The sequence below is a fragment of the Danio rerio genome, chromosome 2 (assembly GCF_052040795.2).
Source record: "Danio rerio strain M-AB ecotype USA chromosome 2, GRCz13ab, whole genome shotgun sequence".
NCBI lineage: Eukaryota > Metazoa > Chordata > Actinopteri > Cypriniformes > Danionidae > Danio > Danio rerio.
Genome location: NC_141022.1, coordinates 22,901,270 through 22,920,952, shown reverse-complemented (window position 1 = coordinate 22,920,952; position 19,683 = coordinate 22,901,270). Strand labels below are relative to the sequence as shown.

Below are 19,683 nucleotides of genomic sequence, written 5' to 3'. Positions count from 1 at the left end.
GCTAACAACTGATGGCTAGATTGGCTGTCATTTAAGTGGGAAACTGGATCTACTGGGCCTTTACTGTGATGTTACCTGTATTGGGGTGGGTCTAGTGATATTACGTTGTCTGCCATGTATATTCAGATTTGTATCATGGTCAGTGGGCAGACTGATTACATCTACAACATCCCATCAGATGGTAAAGATGGCGGTTAACAAAGAGGGTATGAATGTTGACATGGGTCATGATTTTTATTGTGACTTTGACGATAGCAGCAGCTACATGGATATGGATAAAGAAAAACTGTAAACAAATTGAGAACAAAATTTAGGTGAAGGCTGTTACTTAATTGAGAAAATATTTATGAACTTAACTTTTTGAAGTTTAAGATAACTATCTGCTTGCTTACGTATATGTATTTTGGGTCTTTCCAAACAAAAACAGCAAAACGCATGAGTTGGTATGTTCTGTAACAAGTCTTAAAAGAGTGATCATTTGCTTGAAAATCGAGAGAAGAGTGTAAATGTGATGTTTAAGAGTACAGAAACAACAATGTGTTTCTATGTTTGTGAGTGTTATTGATGAATTGATGATGTAGAGTGTTGTGTTGTGTGAACAAATCAATAATGTGAAAATAACAGGCAATTTCTGTGATTTAAACCTCTGAGGGGTGACTGAGGGTCTGATTTCGGTCAGGAGCGCAATAACAGTGATTATTCGTTTAGCCCGGCTCCCAGGGAAGAGGGATGTTTTGAAAGGTAACTCTTAATGGGGAAACTATATTAAGAAGAGTGTTTAAACATCTCTAGTGTATTTGATGTGAGCAGAAACCTGTTAAATGATTAACCATTGTGATTTTAGAAATCAATTGAAAAATGAATTTAATAATGAGTTATCAATGAATGATAAAAAGAGAGGAATTGTAATGGAAATTCATTTTAGATAAACATGTGTAGTGGAAACTTACAGCAGAAACAGCGGAGCACCTGATGCACGTACAGAATGGGCCTTATTAGGATTTGACCTTGCAAGCAGTACAAACTAGATAGAACAGTGAACATACTTTGCTTAAGTGTCTCATTCTGTAGAAACTGTCGTCAGAATGGGCAGTATTAGGGTTTGACCTTGTAAGTAGTAAAAACCAGATAAAAGGGTGAACACACTTGACTTCAGTGTCTCACTCTGCAGAAACTGTTGTTGCTGTATGACTGTGACCTTCTTTGCAAAGAATAAAACTTTAAAAAGACATTCCGAGTAAGACTTTGTTTCTTGACCACAGAGAGCGCCTCTTTAAAGAAAATTGCCACTACATAAGTCATTTCTAATAACTTATTTATTTTATCTTTGCCATGATGGCAGTAAATTATTTTTGACTAGATATTTTTCAAGACACTTCTATACAGCTTAAAGTGACATTTAAAGACTTAACTAGGTTAATTAGGTTAACTAGCCAGGTTAGGGTAATTAGGCAAGTTATTGTAGAACGATGGTTTGTTCAGTAGACTATCGAATAGAAATATAGCCTAAAGGGGCTAATAACTCTGTCCTTAAAATGGTTCATAAAAAATTAAAAACTGCTTTTATTGTAGCCTAAATAAAACAAATAATACTTTCTCCAGAAGAAAAATATTATCAGACATACTGTGAAAATTTTCTTGCACTGTTAAACATCATTTGAAAAATATTTAAAAAAGAAAAAAAATTCAAAGGGGGGCTAATAGTTCTGACCTCAACTGTATGTTGTATACTGTAAACTCGCTAAAATTTTTTGGCCACATCCATAAAACATGTTTATTTTCCTCATTTAAAATGTAAAAAATGTTAACAGATTATTATTTTTCTGTTTCCAGAACTCTGTGTTAAGTTGTTTTGGTAAATATAAACAAATGTTTCAATGTAATGTTAAAATTTTTTCTGTGTATTTAAGTTTTAAGTTTTGACAGCAAATGTCTCATCCATAATGCTAGAATTGGACTTTTATAAAAGATAAATGTAGATATTACATCTTTCCTGATTTTTGAGTCCTACCATATAGAAAATAATACTGTACAGTGTAATACTGAGAAAGCAGAAGTAAAGTTAATAATCTGACTCTCTCATCTCCTCCAATGTTCTGCACAGAATATTTCCACCAGATTCAAGTCTGAAAACCCAAGCAAGCTAATTGAGCTGAGGAAAATCATACTCTGTCAGCACTGACTGTACTTTAATATAAGCTAAATACCTCTAAACAGCTTATACACTGATCACAGTTCTTAGTGTAACTAAATGTTAAATATTTTCTTTACGATTGTTTTCTACTGGAAACTGATTAAGTGCTTTATTTGCCTTTTTTTGTAGAAATAACTTAGACATGAATCTCTTCACTGTGATCCTGCTCTGTCTATGATGAATTATTCAATCACTAACAAAGCCACATCAAATATGTAAAGAATGTTTATTTGTGTTCTGTACATTGATGACATGTTAGAAATACATGATATTTATAAGAAATAGATCATTTTGTACAGGTTTAACTGTCTTCATGTACCAATCTCTGCTTTGCTATATGCAAATATACAATGTGCTGGTCATTAATAGTAGACCTGTTGTCTAACTGGTCTAAATCCTCCACATCTGTCTTCTTTAGACTGGCTGATGTGTGTCGTCGATGCTCTGGTTTCAGCTGGCGCTGCATTTTCAGCTCCTCCAGCATCCACACAGAGTCTCACAGACGCAGCAGAGGAAGCTCAGGATCAGGAAGCTGTTCTCTGCAGTTCCTCTGCTACATCTGCTCACCTTCTACAAATCATTGAAAGCATTTATCTACACTGACTCTAACAATGCAAAGCCACGACTGCTGGCATTCAAATAAGTGTAATGCCACTGGCCACCTGTTCACTGCAACCAGGGGTGGCGCTCAATGTCATCTAAACTGGGCCGATCTGCTGGCGCTGCACTGAGACACCAGCGAATCAGCTGACGGCACTCTGTTCCACACAACACAGCCTTCAGAACCACAAAAGCACAAACTTCTGCTCGCTCACCACATCATCTTCATCTCTTACCTGTCGACAGCTTCCTCGGGAAGTGCAGTCTGCTTTTGGACGTGACCCTCTGTGCGCCTCTGAATGGGAAACAGTCGCACAGGATGTTGTAGAGAGTCACGCCGATGGACCAGACTGTCAGTGGAGAGGCATGATAGCGATGATGCCGAAACCACTCAGGAGGAGCAAAAGCTGGAGTGCCTGAGAGACACAAGAAGAGCACAAACACACACTCTAAAGGCTCCAGTACACACAAACTCCCTTTGGAGAATCACAGCAAGTTCACAAACATCCTCAGAGCGTTTCCTTCAGTCACACAAACCAACCTGCAAAGTATCTGTAGGCCGAGTCCTTCATCAGATCTCCACAGCCGAAGTCCAGCAGCTTGATGTCGTGTGAGTCTGTGGAGATCAGCAGGTTCTCTGGCTTGACGTCTCGGTGCAGGACGCGGCGGCTCTCGCAGTGTTTCAGCGCCGCGATCAGCTGCACCAGCACTTTCTTGGCCAGAGGCTCGTCCAGACAGCCGTTCTCCTCACAGAAACTCTGGAGATCTTGGCAAGGAGCCGGACGCTCCAGGATCAGGACGTAGCGTCTGCGATGGTCAAACCAGTCCAGCAGCTGCAGGACACTGGGGCAGACAGGAGCTGAAGAGACGCGGGTCATCAACGCCACCTCCAGTGGCAGACGACCCTGACCGTCCTGCAGGACAAATGCTTCGTTACATCCAGGACTGAATCAAACACAACAGATTCACGCTCAACTTACAACTTTCAGTCTGGTGTCCGTCGGCTCTTTAGACACGTACTTGATGGCCACCTGTAGACAGATAAAGCACAGTAAATCAGCCCTGCCTGATCGGGACACGGGACATTTACTGTCATCAACATTTCTAAAGCCTGTCTGAATGAAGGAGTGAAGGAAAAGTCTTACTGGCAGTCCATCAGACCTGCGGATCCCAGCAAACACAGAGCCGAATCTGCCTCGTCCCAGCAACGGGCCCTTGGCATATTGGTCTGCAACACAGAAGAGCAGCAGAAATGTGTTGAAGAGAAAACATGAGTTGAGTCTCTTTAATGACCAATCATTTCACAACTGAGTCTCCACTATAAGCCTGTGCTGACCTCTGCGAGAGCGTTTGGCAGGTCTCCTAGACGAGGTGGACGCCGTTTGCTGCTTCCTCTTCCTCTGATCTGTGGACACTGAATCGGCCAACAGGGAGGACAGAGGAGCCAAATAACCAGGAAGCCCACCAGAAGCGTCCCGTGTCTCTGTGTCCTGAACTGCTGTCTGGGTGAAAGCTGCACTCCTGGATCTGGAGCGGCCTGAGGATGAAATATCACAGACAGCAAACACTGATTATTGATTATTAATAAAACATCACTCACTGTCAGTGGTCACACTGCATTATTACAATCATTACAACTGATTCAAGGAATAAAATACTTTCTCAATAAGTCTGTTTGTTTCTTTATTAAATAAAACATCATTTATTAGTTAGAGGGGGATATTTTAAGATTATATGGCTTGATTTACACAATCTTCTTCATATTCATTTATTAAAACACAGTAAAACACAACATAAACATAGCAATAATAAACAAATGTCAAATGAAGAACACTCACTTCCTCTTTCAGCCATTTGCGCCATGAAGACCGTCCTGCAAAACTCCACCACAAGAGAAAATACAAACAAGAGAAAATATAATGACAAATCAATAAAAGACAACTGAAATGTCAAACAAACAAGTAGAAAAAAAGGCACAAACTAAAACAGAAATGACAAAAGAGCAATAAAATAAGCGTCTTAACAAGTAATCTGAACGATTAAAATAATTATATATTCTTTTCAAAGAAAAAATCCTCCGATGTCGTCCTGGAAAGAAAGTCTCCTCTCAGAAATCCTCAGGGCTTCTTGAAGAATCAGTTTCAGCACAAAAGTCTCTGCAAGTCTCTGAATTCGCCTCGTCTCTCAACCAAGATTTTCAGCGCTTTCAGTGTTTATATATCGAGTCATATAATAACACGCGTTACTATAGCAACTCAAATTTGAAAAATCACGCATGTGGAAATTCAATAATTAATTAAATAATTAAATAATGAATAAAATAATCAACAGACATTTTATACATTTATTAGAATTATCCTTTAACCAGCCAAACACAATGATTTTCCTTTTGAGGAATATTATTTATTCCTAATTAATATTTATTAAAAAGTGGGACCTAATTGCTCAATGCATGCTCAATCTATCCCAGATATGGCTCAACAATGTCAACTAATTGACGCGAAAAAGACGTAATTACTTTGATAATTAAAAACGTCGCTCATTTATACTCATTTGTACATTTACTGAAGCGATTTAGAAGAATATCTGAAACCGAATTTTACGAAGTTAACGAGCCAGCTTTTATTTATTTACATTTATATATTTATTTATTTACCTATGATAATAATGATTATTATTATTTTTGTTGTTGTTGTTGTTATTATTATTAATATAATATTTTGCTAAAAATATATAATTTCAGTATTGGATTACTTGCGATAATCATATTAAATTATTATTATTATTGTTAATTTCTTATGCCTCTTCAGAATGAAACAGACATTACAGATAAGTGGGGATAATTAAATGTGATAATAATAATAAAATGTGTGTGTGTGTGTGTGTGTGTGTGTGTGTGTGTGTGTGTGTGTGTGTGTGTGTGTGTGTGTGTGTGTGAGTGTACATACAATATATAATGAATAAATGTCCTTTTTATACATTCACTTTAGCCAGTGTTGTATGCAATTATGTATTAGTATTATTCATACTTAATTATGATTATTGATAATAATGTATTGTTTTCTGCTACATTATTGAATTTCTACTTTTATAATAATGTGTGATTCATTATTTTTTATAAACTGTTTTTGTTAACTGTTATAAAACTGTCAGAAAAAAAGATGACTCCGGCACTACTTTTGATAAAGAAGACACATTTATTGATAACATCTCTCTTTATAGTATAAAATATACATTACAAGTTTAAGCTTGCTAACTTATAGATAACTGGAGTTTTTCTACACTATAAAATTAAAATCAGTTAATAAATATAAGCGTCATTGTATTTTATATCCGATAAAACTGCAGCTTCTCTGTTCAGTTGCGTCTCTTTATAGCGCACTGATGACCGGATTAAGATGGCGGCCGCGTTTGACGTATCGGAGCAATGGACCGAAGAGGACCATGAGGCGTCTAGCTATCTACTATATAATGTCTAAAACTAACACCTTCTTTTTTTATCAAATTATTTCCTGAGAGTTAAATCTTCTTTTGGGTGATTAACTACTAATCGCAATAATTACATGAAAAATAGAAAAAAATATTTATTGATTCCTTGTGTTTCGGCGCTACGTCATCCACATGAGTGTTTTTTCAAATTTGAGTTGCTATAGTAACTCGTGTTATTATATGACTCGATATATAAACACTGAAAGCGCTGAAAATCTTGGTTGAGAGAGGAGGCGAATTCAGAGACTTGCAGAGACTTTTGTGCTGAAACTGATTCTTCAAGAAGCCCTGAGGATTTCTGAGAGACATCGGAGGATATTTTCTTCGAAAAGAATATATAATTATTTTAATCGTTCAGATTACTTGTTAAGACGCTTATTTTATTGCTCTTTTGTCATTTCTGTTTTAGTTTGTGCCTTTTTTCTACTTGTTTGTTTGACATTTCAGTTGTCTTTTATTGATTTGTCATTATATTTTCTCTTGTTTGTATTTTCTCTTGTGGTGGAGTTTTGCAGGACGGTCTTCATGGCGCAAATGGCTGAAAGAGGAAGTGAGTGTTCTTCATTTGACATTTGTTTATTATTGCTATGTTTATGTTGTGTTTTACTGTGTTTTAATAAATGAATATGAAGAAGATTGTGTAAATCAAGCCATATAATCTTAAAATATCCCCCTCTAACTAATAAATGATGTTTTATTTAATGAAGAAACAGACTTATTGAGAAAGTATTTTATTCCTTGAATCAGTTGTAATGATTGTAATAATGCAGTGTGACCACTGACAGTGAGTGATGTTTTATTAATAATCAATAATCAGTGTTTGCTGTCTGTGATATTTCATCCTCAGGCCGCTCCAGATCCAGGAGTGCAGCTTTCACCCAGACAGCAGTTCAGGACACAGAGACACGGGACGCTTCTGGTGGGCTTCATGGTTATTTGGCTCCTCTGTCCTCTCTTTTGGCCGATTCAGTGTCCACAGATCAGAGGAAGAGGAAGAGGAAGCAGCAAACGGCGTCCACCTCGTCTAGGAGACCTGCCAAACGCTCTCGCAGAGGTCAGCACAGGCTTATAGTGGAGACTCAGTTGTGAAATGATTGGTCATTAAAGAGACTCAACTCATGTTTTCTCTTCAACACATTTCTGCTGCTCTTCTGTGTTGCAGACCAATATGCCAAGGGCCCGTTGCTGGGACGAGGCGGATTCGGCTCTGTGTTTGCTGGGATCCGCAGGTCTGATGGACTGCCAGTAAGACTTTTCCTTCACTCCTTCATTCAGACAGGCTTTAGAAATGTTGATGTCAGTAAATGTCCCGTGTCCCGATCAGGCAGGGCTTATTTACTGTGCTTTATCTGTCTACAGGTGGCCATCAAGTACGTGTCTAAAGAGCCGACGGACACCAGACTGAAAGTTGTAAGTTGAGCGTGAATCTGTTGTGTTTGATTCAGTCCTGGATGTAACGAAGCATTTGTCCTGCAGGACGGTCAGGGTCGTCTGCCACTGGAGGTGGCGTTAATGACCCGCGTCTCTTCAGCTCCTGTCTGCCCCAGTGTCCTGCAGCTGCTGGACTGGTTTGACCATCGCAGACGCTACGTCCTGATCCTGGAGCGTCCGGCTCCTTGCCAAGATCTCCAGAGTTTCTGTGAGGAGAACGGCTGTCTGGACGAGCCTCTGGCCAAGAAAGTGCTGGTGCAGCTGATTGCGGCGCTGAAACACTGCGAGAGCCGCCGCGTCCTGCACCGAGACGTCAAGCCAGAAAACCTGCTGATCTCCACAGACTCACACGACATCAAGCTGCTGGACTTTGGCTGTGGAGATCTGATGAAGGACTCGGCCTACAGATACTTTGCAGGTTGGTTTGTGTGACTGAAGGAAACGCTCTGAGGATGTTTGTGAACTTGCTGTGATTCTCCAAAGGGAGTTTGTGTGTACTGGAGCCTTTAGAGTGTGTGTTTGTGCTCTTCTTGTGTCTCTCAGGCACTCCAGCTTTTGCTCCTCCTGAGTGGTTTCGGCATCATCGCTATCATGCCTCTCCACTGACAGTCTGGTCCATCGGCGTGACTCTCTACAACATCCTGTGCGACTGTTTCCCATTCAGAGGCGCACAGAGGGTCACGTCCAAAAGCAGACTGCACTTCCCGAGGAAGCTGTCGACAGGTAAGAGATGAAGATGATGTGGTGAGCGAGCAGAAGTTTGTGCTTTTGTGGTTCTGAAGGCTGTGTTGTGTGGAACAGAGTGCCGTCAGCTGATTCGCTGGTGTCTCAGTGCAGCGCCAGCAGATCGGCCCAGTTTAGATGACATTGAGCGCCACCCCTGGTTGCAGTGAACAGGTGGCCAGTGGCATTACACTTATCTGAATGCCAGCAGTCGTGACTTTGCATTGTTAGAGTCAGTGTAGATAAATGCTTTCAATGATTTGTAGAAGGTGAGCAGATGTAGCAGAGGAACTGCAGAGAACAGCTTCCTGATCCTGAGCTTCCTCTGCTGCGTCTGTGAGACTCTGCTGGAGGAGCTGAAAATGCAGCGCCAGCTAAAACCAGAGCATCGACGACACACATCAGCCAGTCTAAAGCAGACAGATGTGGAGGATTTAGACCAGTTAGACAACAGGTCTACTATTAATGACCAGCACATTGTATATTTGCATATAGCAAAGCAGAGATTGGTACATGAAGACAGTTAAACCTGTACAGAATGATCTATTTCTTATAAATATCATGTATTTATAACATTTCATCAATGTACAGAACACAAATAAACATTCTTTACATATTTGATGTGGTTTTGTTAGTGATTGAATAATTCATCACAGACAAAGCAGAATCACAGTGAAGAGATTCATGTCTAAGTTATTTCTAGAAAAAAGGCAAATAAAGCATTTACTGTATTCAGCTTTCCTATAGAAAACCTTTAGAATAACAAGATTTAGTTACAGTAAGAACTGTGATCAGATTATAAGCTATGTTTAGAGGTATTTAGCTTATATTAAAGTACAGTCAGTGCTGACAGAGTATGATTTCCCTCAGCTCAATCAGCTTGCTTGAGTTTTCACTCTTGAGTCTGGTGAGAAGAATCTGTGAAGAACATTGGAGGAGAGGAGACTTACTGTATCTTCTGCTGTCTCAGTATTACACTGTACAGTTTTAATTGTCTATTTTGTAAGACTCAAATATCAGGAAAGATGTATTATCTACATTATCCATCTGTTATAATAGAGAAATTTCAGCATTGTGGATGTGACATTTACTGTCAAAACGTGAAAACTAAAATCACAGAAAAAGCATATGTTATGCATTATCTTACATTATACTGAAACATCTGTTAATATTTTCCAAAACAACTGACCACAGAGTTATGAGATCAGAAAAAAATCAATCTGTAACCATTTTTAATATTTTAAATGAGGAAAATAATCATGCGTTATGGATGTGACCAAAAATAAGTTTGCGGGTTTACAGAAAACAACATACTTTGTAGAAATTCTGTGAATTAAACTGCACAACCCAAAAGAAACAATGTGAAACAAAATCAGAGTCGGCTCACTATAGAACATAAATGATATATATAATATATTTTATTTGATATTTTTGCATTTATGAGAAAGGTTTATTTTGAATTTGACTCCTCTCTGTTGTGGATGTGACAGATGTGAAATTGGCACTTGTGTGACTTTGGTAAATGAAAAATAATTGGTTGAAAACATTGACAGAGACATTTTTGAATATTTTACAGTACTGAAAAACACAAGCCCACACATAAAAAAAAGGTTCGACGCACCTCGCCCGCCACGCAGATCATCGTTTCTGGGCCGCTTCCTACCTACCGCCGAGGAAATGAAAGGTTCAGTAGACTTTTAGCTTTGAATGAATGGCTAATAACATGGTGTAAAGAACAGAAATTGCTCTTTGCTAATAACTGGAATCTTTTCTGGGAGCGTCCTAGGCTCTTCCGTCCTGACGGCCTGCACCCCAGTCGAGCCGGAGCTGAACTCCTGTCGGACAACATCTCCAGACTACTTCGCACCATCTGACTAGCAGGTAAAAATTCACAAAATTCACACTATAGCCACCTAGACTCTTGTTCACCCCACTTAAACATCAGTAACGCATATCTGGCGAATCCTATAGAGACTGTGTCTGTTCCTCGTATTATTAGATTAAGAAATAAACGTACTGTGTGCTCCAGGAAAAATCTAGTAAGAATCAAACCAGAAAAACCAGTAGAAAGTGAAAATACAAATTTCGTAAAACTTGGTCTCCTAAACATCAGGTCACTTGCACCTAAAGCACTTATCATTAATGAAATAATAACAGAAAACAATCTTAATGCACTCTGTCTCACTGAAACCTGGCTGAAACAAAATGACTATATTAGCTTAAATGAAGCAACTCCTCCAGGATTCTTATATAAACATGAGGCTCGTCAAACTGGTCGTGGTGGTGGAGTTGCATCAATCTTTAGTGATTTCCTTAATATTAAACAGAGAAACGGACTTATGTTTAGCTCCTTTGAAGTATTATCGCTTAATGTTCAGCTTCCAGATACCATACAAAAACCTATGTTATCTCTCGCTTTAATCACCATATATAGACCCCCAGGACCCTATGTCAAATTTCTAAAAGAATTTTCTGATTTTATTTCTGACTTACTAGTCAAAACTGATAAAATGCTAATTGTAGGTGACTTTAACATCCACATAGATGACGCTAATGATACATTAGGGCTCGCGTTTATGGATTTAATACACTCACTTGGGATAAAGCAAAACGTTGTGGGTCCAACCCATCGCTTAAAGCATACATTAGATCTAATTCTGTCTTATGGAATCGAGGTTATTGACGTAGACATTATACCACAAAGTGATGATATTACAGATCACTACCTCTTACTATATAAGCTATGTTTACCTGAAATCAGCAAACCCGCTCCAATACTCCGCCCTAGTAGAACTATTGTTCCGTCAACTAAAGATGAATTTATAAATAACTTACCTGATCTCTCTCTATTTCGTAATGCACCCGCAAACTCAAATGATCTTGATGTAGTAACCAGCAGTATGGATGCCATCTTTACTAGCACACTAAATACTGTGGCACCCATCAAATTAAAAAAGGCTAGAGAGATTAAAACTATACCATGGTACAATAGTCATACTCGTGCGCTCAAAACAGCAACCCGCGCCCTGGAACGTAAATGGAAAAAAAGTAATTTAGAGGTCTTTAGAATTGCGTACAAAGACAGTATGTCCAGCTATAGGAGGGCTCTAAAATCTGCCAGGACCGAGCACCTGCGCAAACTGATAGAAAATAATCATAACAATCCTAGATTTTTATTTAACACCATCTCTAAATTAGCAAATAATCAGTCATCCTTGGAACAAACTACTCCACCGCAAATTAGTAGTGATGATTTCATGAATTTTTTCAGTAATAAAATAGAAGGCTTTAGACAGAAAATAGGAGATGCCAAACTTTCTGCACCGGCTTATACTCCAAATCCTGTAAATATTTCATTAAATCATAATAATAACCTACACTGCTTCAAAATCATAGAACATGAAGAGTTAGTAAAAATTATAAATAGCTCTAAACCAGCTACGTGTATGCTGGACTCAATTCCAACAAAATTACTGAAAGAGCTGCTACCTGCTATAGGAGAACCTCTTCTTAACATTATCAACTCTTCTTTATCTATAGGCCATGTTCCAAACTCTTACAAGCTAGCTGTTATTAAGCCTATTATTAAGAAACCGCAACTAGACACCAACAACTTAGCTAACTATAGGCCTATTTCTAATCTTCCATTTATGTCTAAAATACTAGAAAAAGTTGTTTCCACTCAATTATGCTCTTATCTGCAGACGAACAATATTTTTGAAGTGTTTCAGTCAGGTTTCAGGGCTCACCACAGTACAGAAACCGCCTTAGTGAAAATAACCAATGATTTACTCTTAGCTGCTGACCGAGGGTGCGTCTCGCTATTAGTTTTACTCGATCTTAGTGCGGCATTTGATACCATTGACCACAATATACTCATAAATCGCTTAAAGTCTACAGGTGTCCAGGGACAGGCTCTACAATGGTTTAAGTCATACTTAACTGACCGCTACCAGTTTGTGAATCTTAATGGACAGCCTTCACAAATCTGCCCAGTAAAGTATGGGGTGCCTCAAGGATCAGTTTTAGGCCCTTTACTGTTTACAATTTACATGCTACCTCTGGGAGACATTATTAGAAGACATGGGATCAGCTTTCACTGCTATGCAGATGATACTCAATTATATATTTCCACTAAACCTGACGAGACGTCTGAACTTTCTAAACTAACTGAGTGTATCAAAGACATCAAAGACTGGATGACCAACAATTTTCTTCTCTTAAACTCAGACAAAACAGAATTATTACTTATTGGGCCTAAATCTTGCACACAGCAGATCTCGCAACTCAATTTACAATTAGAGGGATACAAAGTTAGCTTTAGCTCTACTATAAAAGATTTGGGTGTCATATTAGACAGCAATCTAACTTTTAAAAACCATATATCCCATGTCACAAAAACTGCCTTCTTTCATCTGAGAAATATCGCTAAATTACGAAATATGCTATCCATCTCAGATGCAGAAAAGCTAGTCCATGCTTTTATGACTTCGAGACTGGATTACTGTAATGCTCTATTTGCTGGCTGCCCAGCATCCTCTATTAACAAACTTCAATTAGTACAAAATGCAGCAGCCAGAGTTCTGACCAGGTCTAGAAAATATGATCATATAACCCCAATTTTATCCTCCTTACACTGGCTGCCTGTTAAATTTCGTATTGAATTTAAAATATCACTTCTCACCTATAAAGCTCTAAATAATCTAGCTCCTGTTTATCTAACCAACCTTCTGTCTCGCTACGAACCAACTCGTTCCTTAAGATCTCAAAATTCAGGGCTTCTGGTAGTACCTAGAATAGCAAAATCAAGTAAAGGAGGTCGAGCCTTCTCTTTCATGGCTCCTACACTCTGGAATAGCCTTCCTTGTAATGTCCGAGGCTCAGACACACTCTCCCAGTTCAAAACTAGATTAAAGACCTATCTGTTTAGTAAAGCATACACTCAATGCATCACCTAGCGGGTTCCACACAGGCTTCTGCATCTTGCTTATATACACTATGAACAGCAGCTACGCTAATTATTCTCTTTATTCTCTATTTTCACCTGGGGATACTCATCCCGAGGTCCTCAGATTAGGCGGAGTCACTGATTGGATCCAAGACCAGCGACGTGATGATCCCAAGGATTCCATATCCGGGACCAGGCCATATCCTGAGCTGCTGCTGCGCTGATGGTCGTGGGGAGTGGAGAACATGTGTCTGATTCCAGCGACGCTCCAGGGACAGACGAGTCTTCATTGAGGCCATCTTCCAGCATAAACCACGGCGAATGAAGTTCTGCACAAGACTTTTGGCCAGCGGAGAAATTAAAATGGTCGTGCCCAACTGAGTCTGGTTCTCTCAAGGTTTTTTTTCTTCACTCCCATCAGGTGAAGTTTTTTTTCCCTCTCCGCTGTCGCCACTGCCTCGCATGGTTCAGGATTGGTAGAGCTGCGCATCGATTAATTTGCTCTTCAGTGTTTGAACTCTCAGTAATGATTAAATCACACTGAACTGAGCTAAACTGAACTGAACTGAACTTAAACACTGAAACCTGAACCACACTGTTCCAGTTACTATGACCATTTATGTGAAGCTGCTTTGACACAATCTACATTGTAAAAGCGCTATACAAATAAAGCTGAATTGAATTGAATTGAATTGAAAAAAAAACCTACAAAGAGTTTTGCTATTCTGGAGAAAACTTTTTCAGGTTGACATTTGCATGGATTTGCTCAAAACTTGGTTGCTTCAGGTGATACTTTTCCTTTCATGTTTCTTGATTTGTATAGTTTTCTTCGTTGTGATGAACGGCCTCTTACCGTTTAACAATCCAAACACCAGGCTGAAGGTGGAACTCACTGGTTCTTGGAGAAAAAGAGATTTTGTCTGATGAATCTTTATATAGTGTCGCATCTTTACTGTTTCTGTCTAAAATATTTGGTGTTCTCCAAACCGAGACTCATGACCTCAGGCTTGAAGTTGCTGACTCTTTGGTTCTTGTTGTTATTTGTTATTAAGTGTGGTTTAGTTTATTAAGGACACCAGTTTAACTAGTCATAACAAGTCTCAAACCACAAGTTTATTGCAAAATACATAAATCACAGAATCTTTCATATGCAGATTCCTGCTGTTTGATCTGAAGTGTGTCTGTGTTGATCTGCAGGTTCTCCAGCTTTATGTCTCGATGAAACACTCCACAATAGCAGCACAGATTGAGGGACACTGTTTCCTGCATCATGATTGATCTGTGTTGCGTCCTCATGGATGGAGCCTCAGTGAGACATCGTGAAATCAACAGGTCTTGTCATGGTGAGGGACTATTTCAGGATCATGATGTACAGGTCAGGCTGCTCCGGTCAGTCCAGTAGCTGAATGATCTCTAGATCTCTGAGCAGGATTAACAGACAAACCGCCAATGGAATGGTACCAGGATTGAAGTGTAATGAAGTGGCTGACACAGAGGGATCCATTTGCAGTATTTTTATTAAACACAGTTGAATAACAAATAGCACACAGATGTTGTGCATGTGTGTGTGTCACATCAAACACAGTAGTATATCTTAGTTGGGCTGGTGGCAGGCAAACACAGGATGACTAAGCAGGCATTGGTCAGAGGCAGGCGGCTAGTATCAGAGTTGGCAAACAGGCTAGAGTTCAAGGCAGGCGGCGAGGATCAGAGTCGAGGTTCAGGCAAAGGTACAAAGCAGGCGGCAGGCAGGACTGGGTCAATAATCAAAGCAAGGTCACATCGGGAAAGCAGGCAAGGATGAGAAACGCTCAGTAGTGTTAGCCGGGGCAGAACAAGACTTCGCAATGAGTGAGTGTGAGAGTGCTGCTTATATGTGTGAGTGTGTCAGTGTCAACTGGATGAGCTGCAGGTGTGCATGCTATCAGTGTAAGTGGATGACGAAATGTTTAGAAGTCTGGTGATGATGACCTCTGCTGGCCAGCGAGGGGAATGACTGGGACCGAGTCAGTGACAAGAAGATCAGTGTTGAACTGAGGTGCTTTCGGAAGAATATTTGTCAGTTTATTTGACTGTTTAAAAACAGAAAAATGTTGGAAAAATGTGTGAAACAATTAAACAAAACATTTTACAATTACTTTGCCAATATGTCATGTGCAATAAATAATGAATAATAATAATAATATATAGATTAAAAGTAGGCCCACACGGAATCTGCGCGCGCAGAATTCCACAGTTTTTCCACAGATTTTCCGCAGAATTCCGCAGATTTCTGGATATTTTTAGCCCATTATTAATTCTATTAATTTACTTGAGTAAATGTGTAAATATTAATGTATTCAGTTTTTATTCAGTAATTTATTACTTTTTATTTAATATATTAAGGTTTTAGTTATGATACTCCGCTGGATACTCCCAAAATAATTCTGCAGAAATCCGCAGATTTTTACCAAAATTCTCAGCAGAAATAGCAAAAAACGTCCGCAGATTCCGTCTGGCCCTGAAAAAAAGCAATAGATGTAGTGAGACAACAGATAGACACAGATAAAGTAGAAGTTCAGCTCATTAGTCAAAATACTATGTAAGTGTATTTGATGTATTTGTGCTGGAGTTTATTCAAGACTTTCTGAAACGATGAGTCACACACAAATGGCCTTACAATGTTTGCAGTACACACACACACACACACACACACGTTTACTGACACCATATGGCTGTGGTGATTCTAGCGGTGAAGAATTACATCCATTTTCAGTCTTTATTTCAAACATGCTCTGCTTTAACAACATTTAAGTTTGTGAAACTAATCACAGAGAGTTGAACAGGTCTTTTAATCCCAGTTTCTTTTAAAAAAATGTTCTGAGTACACGTGTGTGTGTGTGTGTGTGTGTGTGTGTGTGTGTGTGTGTGTGTGTGTCTGTGTCTGTGTGTGTGTCTGTGTGTGTGTGTACTGTATATATCAGGGGTGGCCAACCCTGTTCCTGGAGAGACACCTTCCTGCAGATTTTAGTTGCAACCCATATCAAACACACCTGCCTGTAATTATCATGTGGCGTTCAGGTCCTAATTAATTGGTTCAGGTGTGTTTGATATGGGTAGTAAGTGAAATCTGCAGGAAGGTGGCTCTCCAGGAACAGGGTTTGCCACCCCTGGTATATATCAATCAATTAAAAAAATGTGCTTAAACTAAGCGTTCTAAACAACGATTCTGACACAACAACGCGAAGCATACACTTGCGTTTAAGGGGGTAACACGTGAAACTTAATAAAACATTGGAGGGCACTTGCTGAAAGGCAAAGGAATGCGCTGATGTGCTGAATGACTGCTCGCAACTTCATCCGGCACTTTATGAACACCAATACTTCAATTTTAATATGATTAGGATTATAATCTATAATAAAGAGTCTACCATGTAAGCAGCAATCCACGAAAGGACCACAGAGTCACGAAATGCTGAGTTTTTTTTTTCCATTCGCCATGCGGTATCGAATTCCATTAAAACAGAAGTCGAAAGTTAAAAATGAAACACACGAAATTGCATGAAACACTGGAGGAAACGCTGGAGAGCCTGGTGATGCGACATTAATTGTTTTATACTGAAACTTGCCTTCAAAAAGTGCTTTCTTTGTCTTATCCATGTTACAGGAAATAAAAAACCTGCAACTGCGTTAATTGCGTTATATTTTTTTAATGCGTTAATTATTTCAAATTAATCGCATGCGTTAACGACTAATTTTTACAGCATTAATACATATATAAACATATGTTTTTTTTAGAATAATTGAAGATTTGAGAATGAACTTTCTGAATGATTCCACGTTTCAAACAGTCCAGACAGCAGATTATTTACTTTGTTGAATGATTCAGTTGTTTGAGTGAATCGTCTCACTCAATAGACTTCACTACCATCTACTGGAGGTTTTAGATTCTTATTTTGAGGATTATTTTTATTTAAAAAAAATAAAAAAAAAACATTTTATTTTCATATTCAAATGCAATAAAGTACAATAAATTTTATTCTTTAAAATACACAGATTGATCACACAGACAAAATAACTTTGTCATCATTTACACACATTTGTGTCGTTTAAATCAGTATGAGTTTCTTTGTATTGTAGATTATTTTTCCAAGTGTTCACTTGCTTGCTTCTTTCCACATTTAACACAATGATGTACTGAAATCTTCTATTGTGGAAATTTTGACTCAATTTTATAACATTAAACATGAAATTTCCTCAATAATTTGCATTAATTCAATTCAGGATAACCAATAACTTTTAAGTGGTCACTTATTTGTATTTTTTCTCCAGGGCTGCAAGTATTACATGTAGTATGACTAAGGGACTAAGCCGAAAAAAGAAAATGAACAAATGAATAAATCAGTGGCTATTGTTTTTAATATTGAGATTGTAACTAAAAAAAATAAATAGAAATGTTAAAATGTCTGTTTTTCTCTTACAGCCTTAAGAGGTGTCAGTGGAGCAAAATCAGCTCCTCTTTTACCAAAATCCAACATCAAACCTGCAGTCCGGAGCTCTTCCCCATCTACAGCCAGTGTTTCAGAGGAACCAGATGATCAATCCAGGTAAATCAAATCACAAATATGACCACACTTCATCCATTTTACAACTCCAAATCATAATAGAGATTAATGTGTCTGTGAAAACCAAAACATGAAGCAGTGATGGTTGAGCACATCTCACTAGCTGCTGTTTTAAATGCTGTTTTAAATTTATTGATCAATCTGACAAACATCTAACCCAAGATTAGATTTACTTTGTACCTCAGTTTGGTAGAAGGTTGAATGAAGTTCCCCACCAGCCTTACAGAAAATTTGGACAGTTAGAGATGAAAATGAAGCTGATATTCTTTCTTCTAGAAATTGTTAATTATCTATTATTAAGGAATTGGGTAACACTATATTTTGATGGTCCATTTAAGTATTAGTAGACTGTCTGCTTAATATCTGTTGAAAATATAGTTAGCTTGTAAGCTCCTTCAACAGACATTTAACTGACTACAAGAAATTTTGCAAGTACATGTCAATTTACACTAACCCTAACCCAAACCTAACAGTCTACTTATAATCTAATGAGAAAACTCAAATGAACCATCAAAATAAAGTGTTACCTCTTCTTCTTCTCCTTCTTCCTATAGAACCTGTTGCTTTTAACATAGTTGGAGATGTTGTAAGCAGGGGCGTAGTAACTGGGGGGGACAGGGGGGATACACCCCCCTCACTTTTAGAGACAGACCATTTAGAAACAGGTGATTTAAAAATTGAAACTTTTGGATTTCACACAGTTGTCCCCCCACCCCACTTTTAAAATGTCCACTACGCCCCTGGTTGTAAGAAAGTAATAATGTAAAGGGTTAAATAGTCTGTTTGTAGTAAACATGGTTTTGGATAATGATAGAATAGTTTGTGCAGACACACTGAGGTTTATCCAGTGTATAGAAGTCTGAATCATCAACATTATTTCATATGCTTCTAAAAACACGTTTCCCAAAACACATTACTATAAATTGATTGTTCAACTCTTTACATTATTACTTTCTTACAACATCGTCCTATAGAACTTGTTGCTTTTAGCATAGTTGGAGATGTTGTAAGAAATTAATAACGTAAAGGGTTGAGCAGTCTATTTGTTTAGCAAACGCTGGACATTCGTGTAGTAAACATGTTTTTGGAAGCGTGTGAAATAATGAGGATGATTCAGACTTCTGTACACTGAATAAACCTCAGTGTGTCTGCACAAACTACACTATCAGTATTGACTTTGAAGAAATACCACTGAATATTTTGTTTGGGAAGCGCAATTGTCATGAGGGGAATGAATACTTAATGACCTTAAAACTGGGTGCTCTTATTATTATTGTATTGGATGTCACATTCTCGTGTTACAATGTTTGTATTTTAAAACATTTCTAAAACAGTTCTGATTTCACAGTAAAACTTTAGAATTTTATATGGATGATTTGCTGATGTTGCAGTGACTGATATGTTTAGACTTTGGGTCAGGTAAAGGGCAGCGCTGGACTGTATTCTTCAAAAGTGTATTTCTAAAAGTGCGCCCTAATGACGCCAGTGGCAACTGCAGTGTGCGTTATAAATGACTGGATGCTGTTCAAACCTCATGCCAGATTTTTGTCACTGGGACTGGATCGCAATACATCACAAGTGAGTTCAAAAATATATATTTTTATTACAGACATACACAAAAACAACTGTAACAATAAAGAAGTGAATAATACAATAACAAGACACTATATTTAAACAGCAAAGGTGTCAACGGG

The 19,683-nt window shown here is 38.3% G+C and overlaps 2 protein-coding genes across 10 annotated transcripts in view; one reads left to right on the top strand and one right to left on the bottom strand.

Moving 5' to 3' along the window:
* The window catches only part of pimr50 (Pim proto-oncogene, serine/threonine kinase, related 50), a 38,669-nt gene extending 33,618 nt beyond the window's left edge, over positions 1 to 5,051 (bottom strand). For 3 of the 6 annotated variants that reach the window (XR_015477340.1, XR_015477339.1, XR_015477341.1), the window contains exons 1-6: positions 4,633 to 5,043; positions 4,131 to 4,331; positions 3,940 to 4,022; positions 3,775 to 3,825; positions 3,336 to 3,708; positions 3,031 to 3,210 (exon numbers count right to left, since the gene is read on the bottom strand). Coding sequence is in view for 3 of the 6 variants with exons in the window: in XM_087238445.1 (XP_087094571.1) it covers positions 2,861 to 2,952; positions 3,031 to 3,210; positions 3,336 to 3,708; positions 3,775 to 3,825; positions 3,940 to 4,022; positions 4,131 to 4,331; positions 4,633 to 4,657 (1,005 nt within the window). In the remaining 3 variants the exon portion in view is untranslated. Of the gene's footprint in view, positions 1 to 2,402; positions 2,765 to 2,856; positions 2,953 to 3,014; positions 3,211 to 3,335; positions 3,709 to 3,774; positions 3,826 to 3,939; positions 4,023 to 4,130; positions 4,332 to 4,632 lie in introns of those variants that run through there. The other 3 variants (XM_087238445.1, XM_087238446.1, NM_001126479.1) reach the window with 3 other exon arrangements.
* A 1,078-nt stretch (positions 5,052 to 6,129) lies between these two features.
* On the top strand, positions 6,130 to 14,762 carry pimr51 (Pim proto-oncogene, serine/threonine kinase, related 51). 4 transcript variants are annotated; one of them, XM_087238448.1, is made up of 8 exons: positions 6,130 to 6,833; positions 7,131 to 7,337; positions 7,446 to 7,528; positions 7,643 to 7,693; positions 7,760 to 8,132; positions 8,258 to 8,437; positions 8,516 to 8,611; positions 8,704 to 9,057. In XM_087238448.1, exons 1-7 carry the CDS (start codon positions 6,809 to 6,811, stop codon positions 8,605 to 8,607), a joined length of 1,011 nt encoding a protein of 336 aa, XP_087094574.1. In that variant the 5' UTR covers positions 6,130 to 6,808; the 3' UTR covers positions 8,608 to 8,611; positions 8,704 to 9,057. The 4 variants fall into 4 exon arrangements, with proteins under 4 accessions (XP_087094574.1, XP_087094575.1, XP_087094573.1 ...); XM_087238449.1 differs by lacking the exons at positions 8,516 to 8,611; positions 8,704 to 9,057 and adding an exon at positions 14,583 to 14,762 and having other exon boundaries at positions 6,154 to 6,833; XM_087238447.1 differs by lacking the exons at positions 8,516 to 8,611; positions 8,704 to 9,057 and adding an exon at positions 10,014 to 14,097 and having other exon boundaries at positions 6,154 to 6,833.
* Positions 14,763 to 19,683: the final 4,921 nt, after the last annotated feature.

Coding starts and splice junctions, on each gene's coding strand:
- pimr51 (XM_087238447.1), top strand. CDS start 6,809: ATGGCGCAAATGGCTGAAAGAGGAA. Junction 7,529..7,642: donor GCAGGTCTGATGGACTGCCA/GTAAGACTTTTC, acceptor ATCTGTCTACAG/GTGGCCATCAAGTACGTGTC. Junction 8,438..10,013: donor CCCGAGGAAGCTGTCGACAG/GTAAGAGATGAA, acceptor AATATTTTACAG/TACTGAAAAACACAAGCCCA.